General features: G+C 41.1%; 1 protein-coding gene across 1 annotated transcript; it reads left to right on the forward strand.

The window, feature by feature from the left end:
• Positions 1 to 4659: 4659 nt before the first annotated feature.
• LOC308285151 (high-affinity choline transporter 1-like) lies at positions 4660 to 11956 on the forward strand (the record flags this gene model as incomplete). Its single annotated transcript, XM_080725868.1, has 8 exons — positions 4660 to 4846; positions 5021 to 5137; positions 5706 to 5861; positions 6064 to 6212; positions 6785 to 6928; positions 10076 to 10229; positions 10578 to 10795; positions 11405 to 11956. 8 exons carry the CDS (start codon positions 4660 to 4662, stop codon positions 11954 to 11956), a joined length of 1677 nt encoding a protein of 558 aa, XP_080581994.1.
• Between the last annotated feature and the right edge of the window lie 2964 nt (positions 11957 to 14920).

Genomic DNA, 14920 nt, shown 5'->3' on the forward strand with positions numbered 1-14920 from the left:
AGTTCACTGGTACAAGGTCTACTAAAAGGAGATCCTAGAAAAGACTAAGCTTATTTCCATAGGAAACCATTTAAGTATCTCATATAACATTGAATGACAGACGGATAGAACACAGTACTATGCAGTAGATATAGTCAGGAAAAAAAGGGGAAAACAATTTAAAAATTAAAAAATTTAAACATCATACAGTAGGTAAATACAAGGAGGGGTCAGGGGAGGGTAGGGCTGGGCTATGTTTGTTTTTACCAGTTGTGAACGGCTGCTGCCTGTAGGTGGTTTTTCAGGGCGATTTTAAAGGATGCTAGCGATCCACACTCCTTTAAGGCCTTCGGTAAGTTCTACCAGTTCTACCTGACCAAACATGAAAAGAAAAAAAAAAGATATATGTTTGTTCAGATAGCTTCGATAGGTGTGACATCTTGATCTTATCATGATGAGAAAGTCTTGGATGGTTGCATGGTTGTGAAGCCAGAACAATTGATAAAGGAAGTACTGCACGTACGTACATGATGAGACATTAGATAATGACAAGGGCATGGGGTTTAAAGCAATGCAGTGTCACAACTAGTTTCATCCAAGGGCTTTTAACTTTATTCAGGGGCGAGAAAACTATAGGGATCTCCATGTATGGGCATAACATAATGTATGTATATTTTTTGTATGGATACACATTTATTATTAATAAAGGATAAAATAAAATAAAAAGTCCATATATGGTCATTCCCAGAAACAAAATCCCTTTTATGCCCATATATGGAGATTTCTGATGTCATCAATCCCAGGCCAAAAACTTTAATGTTAAGTACATATATGTATAAGGATATATATATTAATAAAGGATAAAATAAATAAAATGTCCATATGGGCATTCCCAGATGATGCCCTGTTAGGGTACCCCTTATGCCCATATATGGAGATCCCCAGGCACCAAACCCAGGCCCTAACTCGCCAAGGCCCTGTTTGGCTATACTAATTAACATACATTTTATGCCCATATATGGAGATTCCTATATTATCAATATTAAGAACATTATTAAGGATATTATGTTATCAATATTAAGGACATATCTGGGAATGCCCATATTTGGTAATGCCCATTTATGGTCCCATATACATCACTGGCCAGATGGCCAAGAATTGGCACCCCACCCTGAGGTGTCTTACTAGTGTACAATGTGTATATGTCTCACGTATATAACCCTTCATATGTGTTGGCATCTTACAGTTTAGAAAGAATGTAAACCTTAAATCCTAGATAATATCAGTGTAAAGAAGTATGTGTAAAAGGAGAGGGGCTGAGACGGGCTAAAAGCCTGTCTCCAGGTAGACAAAGAGAATTCTAATCAGTGCACCTACCGGTATGCATGCTTCAAAGACTTGAATAGAATAGACCCTTTGTCATCAAGGTCACTTAAACAAAGGACAGGATTTAGAACACAGTTGAAATGTAAATACATTTAATCAGATCTAGTCTTGGGGAGGTTTTCGGTGACTGTCACACAGCCATTTATTTGTTCACCTTTTACAAATCACATGCCTAAATGAGAATATTCAATATTATGACGAATTAGCAAGCATATTCTGTCTGAGCAGATACTACAGACACCATCTTGAAAATGATGGCTTTAGAAGACATAAATTCCTAAATTTTTTGTATGTTCAGAGGTATGCCTAGAGGTACCAGAACTAGTTGAAAAACCTTTTGTATAGGGGTCATATATTGACCCTATGGGCATTAATCCCCTCAGTTGATACCGACCAACCCCCCTGGCTCACAGACTCGTGGTCCATTTTAGTTTAGTTTATTTCTTTTGAATGAAAAATATAGTATATATATTTTTTTTTCTCATGATGATGTAAAAACATACTAAACGTTCACAATATAATCTTTGAATTAAAATTGGCCTGAATAATGTTGGTGACTGGTAATGACGTTGCAGGAGATTTGTGGTACTGTACAGTACATGATTGCATCAGGTGAGAACAAGACAGCTAGGAATAATGTTGGATAATAACTACCTTAATTCCATGAAAATAGCAAAACGTGTGTTTAATCCTTTGTTGGAGAAACCTACTTTTGAGCGGTGCTCCTGGAAGGAGCTAACCTCCAACATCTGGCTTTGTCCGGTTCCCTAAAAATCTCCGGGCCCCAACAATGTACGGGCTCTGAAGTGTGGCAGGACACGCTCTGATTCACCAGCGGGATGCTGGACAAGTGAAGATTCACCGTTGAGAGAAAGTGTTTCAAAGCGTCCAAACATTGAATCGAGCCTTAGTCCAAGACAACATAATTTTAGTTAGTCTTGTTTTTGTCTTCAAAAACTGTTGACATTTTAGTCTAGTTTTAGTCAGGAAAAATATTTTACCCCTTTACATCTTTTGTCAGCAAATAATATAGAACATATCCATCTTATCTAAAATTATTTCACATAGCATTTTCTCTCATCCTTTTGATGTAAAACACAATTTTAAGGAGTACAGTACAATACAGTACAACATGACCACACCTGGTTATAGAACCAATGATTCTAGTTCAACCAACCCAGTAAAGTAGGCTACAACAAGACAACACCTGGTTATCCCAGTACAGCCTAACATTGTCTGGTCTGAACCACCAGCCAAGTAGCTGCAAGCACATGTACCACAACAACACGCACGCACGCACGCACGCACACACGCACGCACGCACACTTCATCAGATATAAGTAGAGAAGGGAGGGGTTTTCTTTTCTGGTTGAGAAAGCCCAGGCGTTATAAAGAGGATGCAAAGAGTAATGTGTTGAACCAATGCAACGGAGCAGATCGTCTCTCCTCTCGTTCCAGAGAACCAACTGAACACGGTGAGCTATAGGACTTCTTATACATTATATAAGGTCGGGAGCTGATGGCGTCCTACGTCATTTTGTAGTCAAAACGGACTACACTTTGGCCAGATGTTAGGCCGGATGGCACACCAAACCGGATGGCAAGCTTCTGTAGTCTCGCGTGGCCAGACTGTTGACTGTGTGGAATAGTTGTCCGCCTACGCGAGACTACTTCTTCTGTCATCCGGTCTGGGATGACATCCGGTCTAAATCGGATCAGACGGCCTGTTGTAAACGAATACCAGGCTTTCCTCCGAGAAAGCCTGGTGAGTGGTGACGCGAGGTTATCCCCAGACAGATACAGGTTCAGTGGAAAGCTAAATATTGTGAACAGCTGAATGTTAAATAAGTTTCCAAAGTGTGAAAACAATTAAGTATAAAAAGGAAAATGTGGGGAATACTGTGTCCATGATGTGAACACATGCATCGTACATCATTAGTTGATATACAGTACAGGTTTTGTAGCAATGTTGAAGTTGGCCAGTGTTGTCACAGTCCAAAAGGCGACAGTAGGCGCGTGCAAAACAGACAACATCCAAGACATAAAAATGCGCTTTATATTGTGTGTTGGGAATGAATGTGGAGCGTGTGCATCCTCGTGCTTGATGTGTGGTATCTGGAGAGTGAAAAAGTCGGCAAGCAGACACGGTACAGCTGACTCTTTGAAACCATTGTCAACGGTTTTATTTAGCATACAAATGCATGTCTTTTTCCAGCGACTTGTGTGCTTGTGTGTGTTTGTCGCAGTTGTTGACGTGTGTGTAGTATCCCTCTCTCCCTCTTCCTCTCCCTGACTCCCTCGCTCCCCATCGCACTACTCTGCCTCTCCCTCGAACCTGCCTACCCATAGCATCATTTTGGTGATGAGGCCGGATCTATGATCTTGCCTTAGGATATGTTCAAACTAGTTGACTTTTATGAAATAGGCGCTGCCTACATGAAATAGTGAAAATAGCTGAAAATAGCTGATCTACAAGCACACAATGACTCGCACTGTGAGCCGTTGTGTGCTTATAGATCTATTTTCACTAGTCTTGTGTGCAACAGTCTTGTACATTGAAGCAGGGCTTCACTTTGTGAAAAACGTACAAGGGGTGGTATATATACACACACACACACACACACACACACACACACACACACACACACACACACACACACACACACACACACTATGTTCTCTGCAGAGGACGCGACATGAAAACTGAAAACAGTACTTGCGCCTTGCTTCACTGACTGGCACAAGTAGACTGCTGACTTTCATCATGTGGATCTCCATATATGAAGATCACGACAATGACCTCAGCAAACCCTGGATATCCATACATGAAGACGACTGGATCATCACCTAGATCTCCATATATGGAGCTGGTCAATACCTCAACATCTGACCTCACAGACTCCATATATGGATATAGCTGACCTGTTCTGACATCACAGTGATGACTCGAGCAGAAGGGTATACATGCCAAAACACCCATGTGCGCGCACCCATGTGCAAGCACCCATGTGCACAACCTTGCCCTTTAACAAGAAATCTTGTGAAATACAATGTTGTCAACCAATCATCAAGGACGATGATACACGAAAGAAGAAGAGTGCGAGGTCGCTTCTCGCCCTTAGGGCATCTTACTGGTAATTCAACTGTGCGACAGTTGGTCACTAAGTTGCAGTGTCTACAAGTGGATCCTTGAGCAAATGAATGTCAGTCACAGTCAGTCAGTGTACATATTAATCCATCTTAACATTACTTTAAATAGTCTACTAATGGACACGTCTGTTTTTTTCCCCCCAGATGGCCATCAACGTACCGGGAGTGGTTGCCATGGCAATATTCTACCTGCTGGTTCTAGGGACAGGTATCTGGGCCTCGCTCAAGTCCAGGAAGGAGGAGAAGAGAAGCGGGGACATCAACCGCACAGAGAACATCCTCCTGGCCAACAGAAACCTCAGTCTCCTAGTGGGGATATTCACCATGACTGGTAGGTTTGGGCGATGTGACTAATATCCAGATTCTTTTTGTTATGACTATCTTGAATGTGAGAAAATACATGTGGGGATTCAAACCAGCAACCTTTCAATCATGTCTACTCATAACCTTTTTATTGCATAATCACTGTTATCCATTAGTCAACTTGTTTATTAATCCCCGGTAGCCACATTTCTTGGAGGAGGTTTCATTGTTGGATTGACAGAGATAGTTTACACCCCAAACCTGGGCCTGGTCTGGGCTATCCTCATCCCTGTTGGCCATTCAACAACCTACATAATCGGTAAGACAACATCATACAATGGTAGCGCTTGCCAATTTTGACCGATTATCAGTTATTTATTATATTTTCCATGTGACAAAATATAACCATTCCTGCAGTGGTCCTATAACAAGGCCAGGGTCAAGGTAAACTTAATTGTCCACAGGGGAAATTTGGCTTGGACTTTCACCCCTGCTGCAGCCACACACAAAACATCATTGACGAAAGACATACAGTAATAGAAATACATAACGGAGGGGGGTACACAACATTACACATGTGCACAAATAGTGGTTAATCTAATCTCTCAGAGTCAATGCTTTCTCAGATTCACTTTCAACATTTTAGTTGATGCCGGTACAAACATTCTTTTTTTATTATTTTTTACTTATAAAATTCAACGTTGGTTTGCTCTACCTTCTACCAGAGGGCAGAAGTACAAACTCTTTGTGTAAAACATGGGTATTATCACTGACTATTTTGTCATAGTGTAGCCTGCTCATAAATAGACTGTGGAGAGAGGCGTTGTCTGAGAGAGAACGCTACATCTATCTGACTCTATCTATCTCTATTATGTTCTGTTGCTAAGGTGGCCTGTTCTTTGCCCAGCCAATGAGGGAAAGAAAATATGCGACCATGATGGACCCATTTCAGATCAAGTATGGAAAAGTATTGAGTGTGTTTCTGTCCCTGGCCTCGGTGGTACCCGAGGTCCTCTGGTTGACTTCGACATTGATTGGCCTAGGTACAGTGTGCACGTAAACACACAAATGTATGTTCTTGTGTTGTAATGCATACAGTACGAAGATCTTAATGGCCATAAGACAATAGGATGCTGTATTTTTCAGTGACCTAGAATGCTTCCGTCCATCCGTCCGTCCGTCCGTCCGTCCGTCCGTCCGTCCGTCCGTCCGTCCGTCCGTCTGTGTACATGTGTGATACTGTAGGTGCAACCATGAGCGTGATTCTGGATGTGCCATACACTATGAGTATCTGGATCTCCGCTGCAGTGGCCATTCTCTACACCCTACTCGGAGGTCTATACTCTGTGGCCTACACTGATGTCATCCAGGTCACTCTCATCTTCATCAGCCTGGTAGGTAGGCACACCACATTATAAATGATGTGCAGACTGTGCAGTACTGATGTCACCAGTAAAACTGAATCATTTGCCCACAGATTACACACTCATTTTGTATACTATTTAAATTGTATTTGTTCCAAAAGCTTTATAAGCTTTATGCTGGTCATCAAAAGTAACAAATGTAACAATTCGTATTTTTCCATTACTTGCCCACCTCATGATCAAACTACTGTGACTATAAAATGGACAAAATGTAACTCATATATAATATGAATATACTTACATTTACTGACTACATTTACAATTATATTATATATTTAGGCATTTAGTAGACACTTAAGTCCAAAGCAATTTACAGTAAGCAAGCACAAGACAAGGTAATACATCTAAATGCATAGAAATAGTAATCTAGGATCATAGGTAATCCAAGAACCTGTCATCAGTCTAACAATAGAATATCCTACCGATAATCTGCATATCTATTCTGTACAGTATATACAGTAGTAGCTAATATGTTATTCGCCAATCCTCAATATGAAGCTCAAACATACTGTAGTGTTGTAAAACGTACCATGTTTCCACAGTGGCTGTGTGCCCCCTTTGCTCTGATGAATCCCTCCTCTTCTGACATCACAAAGACATCCTTCAACCACACCATTCGTGCCCCCTGGGTCGGCACAGTGGAGGCAGAAAGAGCAGGGAGGTGGATCGACAACCTTGTGCTTTTTGTAGGCTCATGGTTTTGCTCTTCTTTTTATAAACAGTACGGTCTAACCTTATCACTAGACTCACAAGAGAAATACACATCAAGCAATGAGACACAGGATTGTATCTAGATGGTTACTGGTCCGAATACTCCAGTTCAGTTGGAATACATCTGCATAAGGAACGTGGATGAATAAGCCCCTTGCTTACCGATCATCACCACGAAAGCGTGGGGTGGCTTAAAGTAGCTGACAGAGTACAGCATCTTGCAATGGGCCTGGTGTACAAGATACGGTACACTACACCTCCAAGATACCCATGTACCTGACAAACTATACTTCCTAAAGTTCAAGGATGTTCACGATCACAACACCAGAGGCAGCTCCACTAATCATCAACATAGATTTAACACTAAACAAGTATCTAACTCGTTCTCCGGCTATACCATCAACATGTGGAACGCCCTCCCACAAGCCTTAAAGGAGAGCAAATCCCTAGCCTCCTTCAAAAATCGGTATGAAAAGTCACCTTCAGACAGCTGCTACCGTGACTTGTAAATAGACTAAGCCCCCATGCTCCCCCCACCCTTTTTTCTGCCTTTGTATTTGATGTTATGCTTTTTCTGCTTTTGAAATTGATATTATAAAAGTACTAGGTTCTATCCGTCTGTCTTTCAATATTTTATGAGATACTTAAACAGGTGTGGGCCCGCCGGCGGGCCTGCCGGCCGTATTTTGACAAACAATCACGTTTAGACAAGCCTCTGTGTTACTTGCATTGCCAAGCTGTATACCATTTTAAAGCTAAGATTCTTGTGATTCCGAATCCGCAAACCATTTGATTATAGCCCCGAAACTCACGCCGCAAACAACGCAGAAGTCCGACATAAACAAACAAACAAATATTCATAAAGCTGCTGCTACTCATGTTTAAAGTTGGATTGCACTCCAACAACATCATATATATCCACAACAATGATGTTCTTGTGTAGAGGAAGGGTAAACATGATAAAATCCATTGATGTACAAAGTCCAAACCACATTTTCTGTCAAGAAACCACTGTACAACTAAAGTCACGGATACAAGCGTGATGTCAGAGTATGACAATCTTTCACGTGTTTTTGCTTCTAACTCCAGTTCAGGTTTTCAGTATTACAACTGAATACTATTAAAATAGCCTCCAAGCTCCACACAATGATTGACACTTCATTCACCCAATTGGAGCTTCTAGTCCTGTCCCAGTCGCCTCCCAGTCCCCCAGTCCCAACCAATAGTATGTTCTCAGAGGAGGTCCATGACTCAGTTTCATGGCCCATATATTCAGCCAATGGCAGCAGGTTGTTCTGATGACTGGCACTTCTTATGGCCAATGAAATTCTCCACAAAATGTGTCTACTTTATTTTGGCTGAAGTGAACTACAATACCCAAAAACCCCTGCATAACAGCTCTACTGGACGTGCGTAAATGCGCAGCAGCGGTGCCGAATGTCAGACCAAGAGTGTTAGGGCTGTCATTAAAATAAATCAATTAAATAATAATAATAATAATAAATACATAAAAATAATAAAAAATTAAAATAAAAAAAATCCAGTCTATTAGCCCTTTTTTTACCTTTTTGAGCGGTGGTCACACCGTCTCCATAGCGTGGCCGTGTGTGTAGGTTTGTTTGTTTGTTAGTTAGTTTGTTTGTATGTGGGTGGGTCTGTATGTAGCCTCAAGCCTGTGTAGTACCTTTTCTGACCACACATGTTAAGGGAGGGGCGCTGTTGTCCAGGCCACACACACACACACACACACACACACACACACACACACACACACACACACACACACACACACACACACACACACAGGGGGGGGGGGGGAACCACCGCTCAGTTCACACGGGTGTGATTTTTATATGATATATGCAAATGTCTCCAAATTAAAACGCATAAACATACTCTTAGTAAAACATGTGTAAAATATTCATATTCTGTAGTTTTATCATGTCCTTTGAAATTGGGCTAGGTAAGGCTTCAAAATGTGTCCACATTGTGTTTTTCAGCTCCTATATGATAATAACAGTGTTATGCAGGCATCTATTTACTGAAAATATTTAGGCGAGGATTAAAAACGTGCTATTCCAGTAAGTTAAAACTTGCATTACTCAATGTCAGTTGCACACAGAGTGATTATTTATTTCTGGGTAAAACTTCAAAATGTTTCCTTCAAAATGAGACCATGCCCAATGCAATACTCCAAATGGTTTAAAAACAACAATCAATTTACTTTGGGTACGCTGTGTATAGGCGTTTTTTGCAAATTATACAGGATTGTTAACAGGTTAAAGGGGAAGACCACCCATTTTCAATATTGAAATATGTCATTAATATACCTTAGAGGAGTTGTGTGGAAATAGAAAAAAAGTTCCCCCCCTTCTGTGTTGCCTAGAACTGGAGGATTGATTTTGGGGTTTGTATTGTAAATTACAACTTGATGACATCACACATTGTACTTTACAATACAAACCCCAAAATCAATCCTCCAGTTCTAGGCAACACAGAAGGGGGGGAACTTTTTTTCTATTTCCACACAACTCCTCTAAGGTATATTAATGACATATTTCAATATTGAAAATGGGTGGTCTTCCCCTTTAAAGTGTGATTCTTGTCTAAATAAGCCTCGGCTTTTAGAGGATCTCCTTTTAGTTAACCTTGTACTAGTGATTTGTACTGAAACTGTACTTTTTTCTATTGCAAACTTCTAATAAATTCTTCAATCAATCAATCAATGGCAAAACTGTGTGGCAAGTGGCAACTGAGTGGCAAAACATAAAGCAGCATGAAGCATTGGAGTTGGGAAGCCTCCTCACTCCTACTGACTCATCATGACTCGTATTAACTCTGTTTTTTTCCACCCACTAATCATCATACCACATAACGGTATGATGCGTCACGCGCATATACTGTACTCTCTATTGGCCTGTCACATTTAACTCCTTCAAAGAATGCATTCATTTCCATTTTCCAGAATATTGTACATTGTAAGATATTGTGGCCCTTCAATAATTTGAAATATATGCTGTGTCAATATGATGCAATATTTTGTGGCAACATGTTGAGAAGTTGTACTGTCAATTTCCCGTCGCCAACCTGTTCTACTTACTGTGGTTTCCTCTCTTTCCAAGGCTTTTGGGAACCTGAGTACTCAAAGCTTCCACCAAAGGACCCTGTCTGCCTCTTCTAAGGCAAACGCCAGGATAATCTGTCTTTCCGCAGCCGGTATTATTCTCATATTTGCGATCCCTCCTATACTGATGGGGGCGGTGGCTGCATCAACAGGTATCGAAGGCTTGTTGAGCAATAGATAACAAAAAATACTGTTCAAATGTCAGACCAATGTAAACAGATAGGCAGGTTTATACGAACACTGTTTATTGCTATATACTGTATTTCAAAAATATATAGTTGAGTTACAGTAGAGTCAAGTGTTGTCAGATGATGTTGCACTGTATTCTGTGCTCTTGTAAATACACCAAGGGTAATAATTGAGTTAGACCTAATTATACTTACACTGTTTTGTAGCACAATCACTGTTCATAAGTCAATAAACATGTTAATACACATCCGGTTAAGACCTTTCTTAGAGGCAGGTGTAACTCTCTGAATCTCTCCCTGTGTGTTCGTCAGATTGGAACCTGACCTCATATGGTTCTCCATCCCCGTTTGAGCGTGGGCAGGCAGGTCAGGTCATGCCTGTCATCCTTCTGCATCTCACCCCACCTTTCATCTCCTTCATTGGAATCGGAGCGGTGGCTGCTGCAGTGATGTCCTCCGTGGACTCCTTCATGCTGTCAGCAGCCTCCATCTTCACCTCCAATATCTACAAGGCCATCCTGAGGCCCCAGGTGAGAAGAACCGGAAGCAGTCCTATGACACCCTGCCCTGGCCAACTCTCAAAGTGGCTTAGACCTAAACCTAAACTAGACCATTATAAGACCAAGACCTATAGAGTCAACTGGCCCTCCTGGCTCCCAAGCTGTGAAATGACCCTAGAGCCCCAGGACTACACTCACTCCCTATATCTTCTACCACTGTCTGAATACTCTTCAGGCTCTGCCTGCATACACTAGCATTCCCTATTTCTTTGGCTTCTTGCTTGGTGCCTACTTATGTAGATGCTATGTATGTATGTACTATTATTAACTCCTAAACAGGCTGAATTTCTTTCTTCCACGTTTCTTCCTCTACCAAGGTGTCTCTCTCTGATATTATCCTATTATTACAGTATGTTGTGTGAGAGAATAAGCTTTCAACAGGACACAAAGTGTTTATTTGTCTTAGGCTATTCATTTATTTTCCATATCTCATCCTCACAAATAAATGATAGGATTAACATTACAAATCAGCTCTAATCTGTATTTGTGTCGGTGACACCATCTCAAGACTTTTGTTCCTGAACATTAGGTATATTTCTTGACACCTCCAGCCTGATCTGACCCACTTCTCACCCGTAGGCATCACAGAGGGAGTTCCAGTGGGTGGTCCGGGTCTCTGTGGTGGTGCTGGGTGTGGCCGGCACTTCCCTCACAGTGCTGGACAACAGCATCATGGTGTTCTGGCTCCTGGGCTCAGAGGTGAGCTGTATTATTGTGCTCCCTCAACTGGTCGCTGTCCTTTTCTTCAACATCTCCAATGGTTACGGGGCTATCATGGGCTGCCTGGTCGGGTTGCTGCTGAGAGTGCTGTGCGGAGAACCCCTGCTGTGGCTTCCCACCGTGCTCTGCCTCCCAGCGTGCATCGTAGAGGACGGTGTTCATGTCCAGGTTGCCCCCATCAAGACCATTTGCATGTTCTCTGCCCTGGCCAGCATCTTGTTGTTCTCATACCTGGCTTCACTGCTCTTCAACAAAGGCGCAATTCCTGAGAAGTGGGACGTGTTCAAAGTGAAAGCTTTGCGGCCGCCACAGACACGAGCATCCACAGGTGATGGCACCGAAGAAGAAGAGACCTTGCAAAGTGAGAAACACCCTGATGCTCCTTTGACAATGAAGGACACAGAGTGTTGAACATCACAGTAGCTGCCATCCACCATAGATTTTGCCTGTTTTATCTGTTATTATATCATATATTTTTTGTATTTTGTTTAAGAGCCTTTTAATGGCTTACACACATTTTGCTTTGCCATACATGTATCCCTGTTGAATTACAAGATTAAATAATACACGTTTTATCAGGTATTTATGTTTCTTTTTTGATAATGCTGTGGTGTTTCCATTCACTGTTTGCCATACATACTGTATCAGCTACAGTGAACTCAGATTTGAAAACTAAGCAGAAGTGACATCTAGTGGTCGATTCCTACATACTCAAAATGCATTATGGCACTGTGAAATGACTTGTATAAAAGTGTCATCTGAATGTATTGAGCTGTAGTCTAGGAGATAACCATAATAATAATCATGATAACATAACAACAATCATAATAATTATACTAATACTACTACAATGATGATGTTGATGGTAATAATAACAACAATAATAATAATACCTCAAACTTATAGTGCCTTTCTGAATACTCAAAGTCGCTTTACATGGGGAAAACAATAAGACTTTGGTTACAAATTAGCTGGAAATGCTACACGGAGAACCCTTAATGGGACACTGTCCGCTGCCTCCCAGTGTACTCACATTTGCAACCATGAACTTGAACATGATCCTGGATGTGCCATACACAATGAATATCCAGATGGACATTCTCTACACCCTACTTGGAGGTCTATACTCTGTGGCCTGCACTGATGTCATCCATCTAATCTTCATCAGCCTGGTAGGCACCCCAGACTATTTGTAAATCATGTGCAGCACTGCAACTTTCATTTTAATTATTTTTCCCAGCACAAAAAAGAAGACAGGCTACAAGTTTTTATTCTAAAAGAAATACTAAATTAAAATGTATTCACAATTATACTAAAAATAAATACTGAGAGCAGGAAGGAAGGACAGCAGGAAAATAAATCAAAGAAAGATTATAAGCAGTGCTCTTCCAAGCACAGGTCTTCGCCAGGTCAGGTAGGTTATTGTGGCTTCCTGGTGGCGCAATAATAGGCCAAAGTGAAAAGGGTGCCATGTGTTCTTGGGCCTTTCACGACAATCAGCCGCTGCATGCATGATTTGAGGCATTTTGTTCAAAAAATGTGTTTTGCAAAAGATTGCAAAAGACCGTGGCGCTATAACAGGCCAATTTGAAAAGGGTGGCATTTGTTCCTTGACCTAATAGTAATGTGCAGGCATAAAATGTCAAGCACATTGCAGGTTGCGTTCATGATTTGAGGCATTTCGTTCAAAAAGGAGCAATCCTGCAAAAAGCATTCCACAACAATGTTTTCTTACTTTATTTTACGAAGCCAGCCCTTTATAATATCCATTGGCTCATGGACGCTTTATTTTTTCACATACAAACTTCTCCTTAGCGGGAATATTAGATAATGGTCCTTGGGCTTCGCACTATACTGTGCAGTGCTCTGGCCCTAATTAAGACAGACTAGTATCATTTTAAGTATTATGTGAAGGATCACAGGACTGTATGCAAATACGCTTGTGATACAAATCAACTTGCTTGGCCTTATGTAAAGCCAGTGCAATTCATTTGTGTTTAGGACACAGGGTGCAGAGTCATACCCATGGTGGAATAATGAAATTGAGAGTGTGAGCTATTGGCAGTGGTGTAAAGTAATTAAGTACATTTACTCTAGTACTGTATTTAAGTAAGTCCAATGTTCTAGGCAGCCAGGTAGGGTATTGAAGTGTTGATCCAAGCCCACGGCATATCACCCTGTGACACACACACACACGCACACACACACACACACACACACACACACACACACACACACACACACACACACACACACACACACACACACACACACACACACACACACCGTACACAGAAGTATGCAAAAACATCTATTAGTCAGAAAAGAAAAAAAAGTAAACAGCTCGGGAGGGGTATGGGTAGGCTTTGGCTTTGTCTTTTTACCATTTTCGAGCATTGCATTATGTATCCTGCTGCTTATAGACAAAGGCAGATTGTGAATCGACACTAAAGTACATAAAATATGAAATATTACATAAAATAAAGAGGAGGTGTACGTTGGAAAAGTTTGGTTAATATTATTGTACCAATTTTGTCTTAAGGTCAAACTACTGTACATGACAGATCATTTATTCATTGTGCTGTTTGTCCCTCTATATGTTCCAACACAAAACCCTGTTTTTCTAACATTGTTATTCCAACTGCCTTGACACTGTACAAGGGTCTGATATTTAACTGGTAAACCATTTTAAGTAAACAATCTTTATCTTTATGGAGTGACGGCAGGAAGCCGTCACAACAAGATTACACCATCAGTCAACAACTCTGTTATATTCTATCCACTGACGAAGGCCATGTCCTCCTGTGACATGACCTCTCTACACGATGACATCATTATGATATGACCCATCCTACTGTCTTACAGTAACTATATAAAATCATGTCAACTGTCTATTAGGGCAGAAGGAAAGCAACTATGGGTGAACTATTGACTTGCTGTACTACTGTACTCTGCACTATCCTGTTAATACAATTATTTCAAACTGACTTATTGGTGTGCTGCCTCTTTCTTGGACTCTGACTCTAACTGTGGTTTTACTCTGTGGGTGGAAGCCAAGTCACTCTGGAAATGGTTTACTTTTTGGTGGCAGGCTGTAAAAGCAGTTCCCGTGGACTTTGATCTTTGATCCTGAGTGCATGTTAACACTGGAGGAGTCAGCTTTACACTCTGGACTCATTTCTTCTAGCACACACCTGGTGGGCAGGTAAGCTCCCTGAATGAGACGTTGTTTTGATCATCTTTCAACATAATTATGAATACAATTAAATCAAGTTATGCATACTGTAGGTGTTTTTAAAGGTGGACCACATAATGACACTAATTATTAATGTCATTCAGTTTATTTGATGGTGGGAGGGTCAAACAGCAGGTGAA

Source organism: Nannobrachium achirus (assembly GCF_963921795.1).
Source record: "Nannobrachium achirus genome assembly, chromosome: 5".
NCBI classification, from domain to species: domain Eukaryota; kingdom Metazoa; phylum Chordata; class Actinopteri; order Myctophiformes; family Myctophidae; genus Nannobrachium; species Nannobrachium achirus.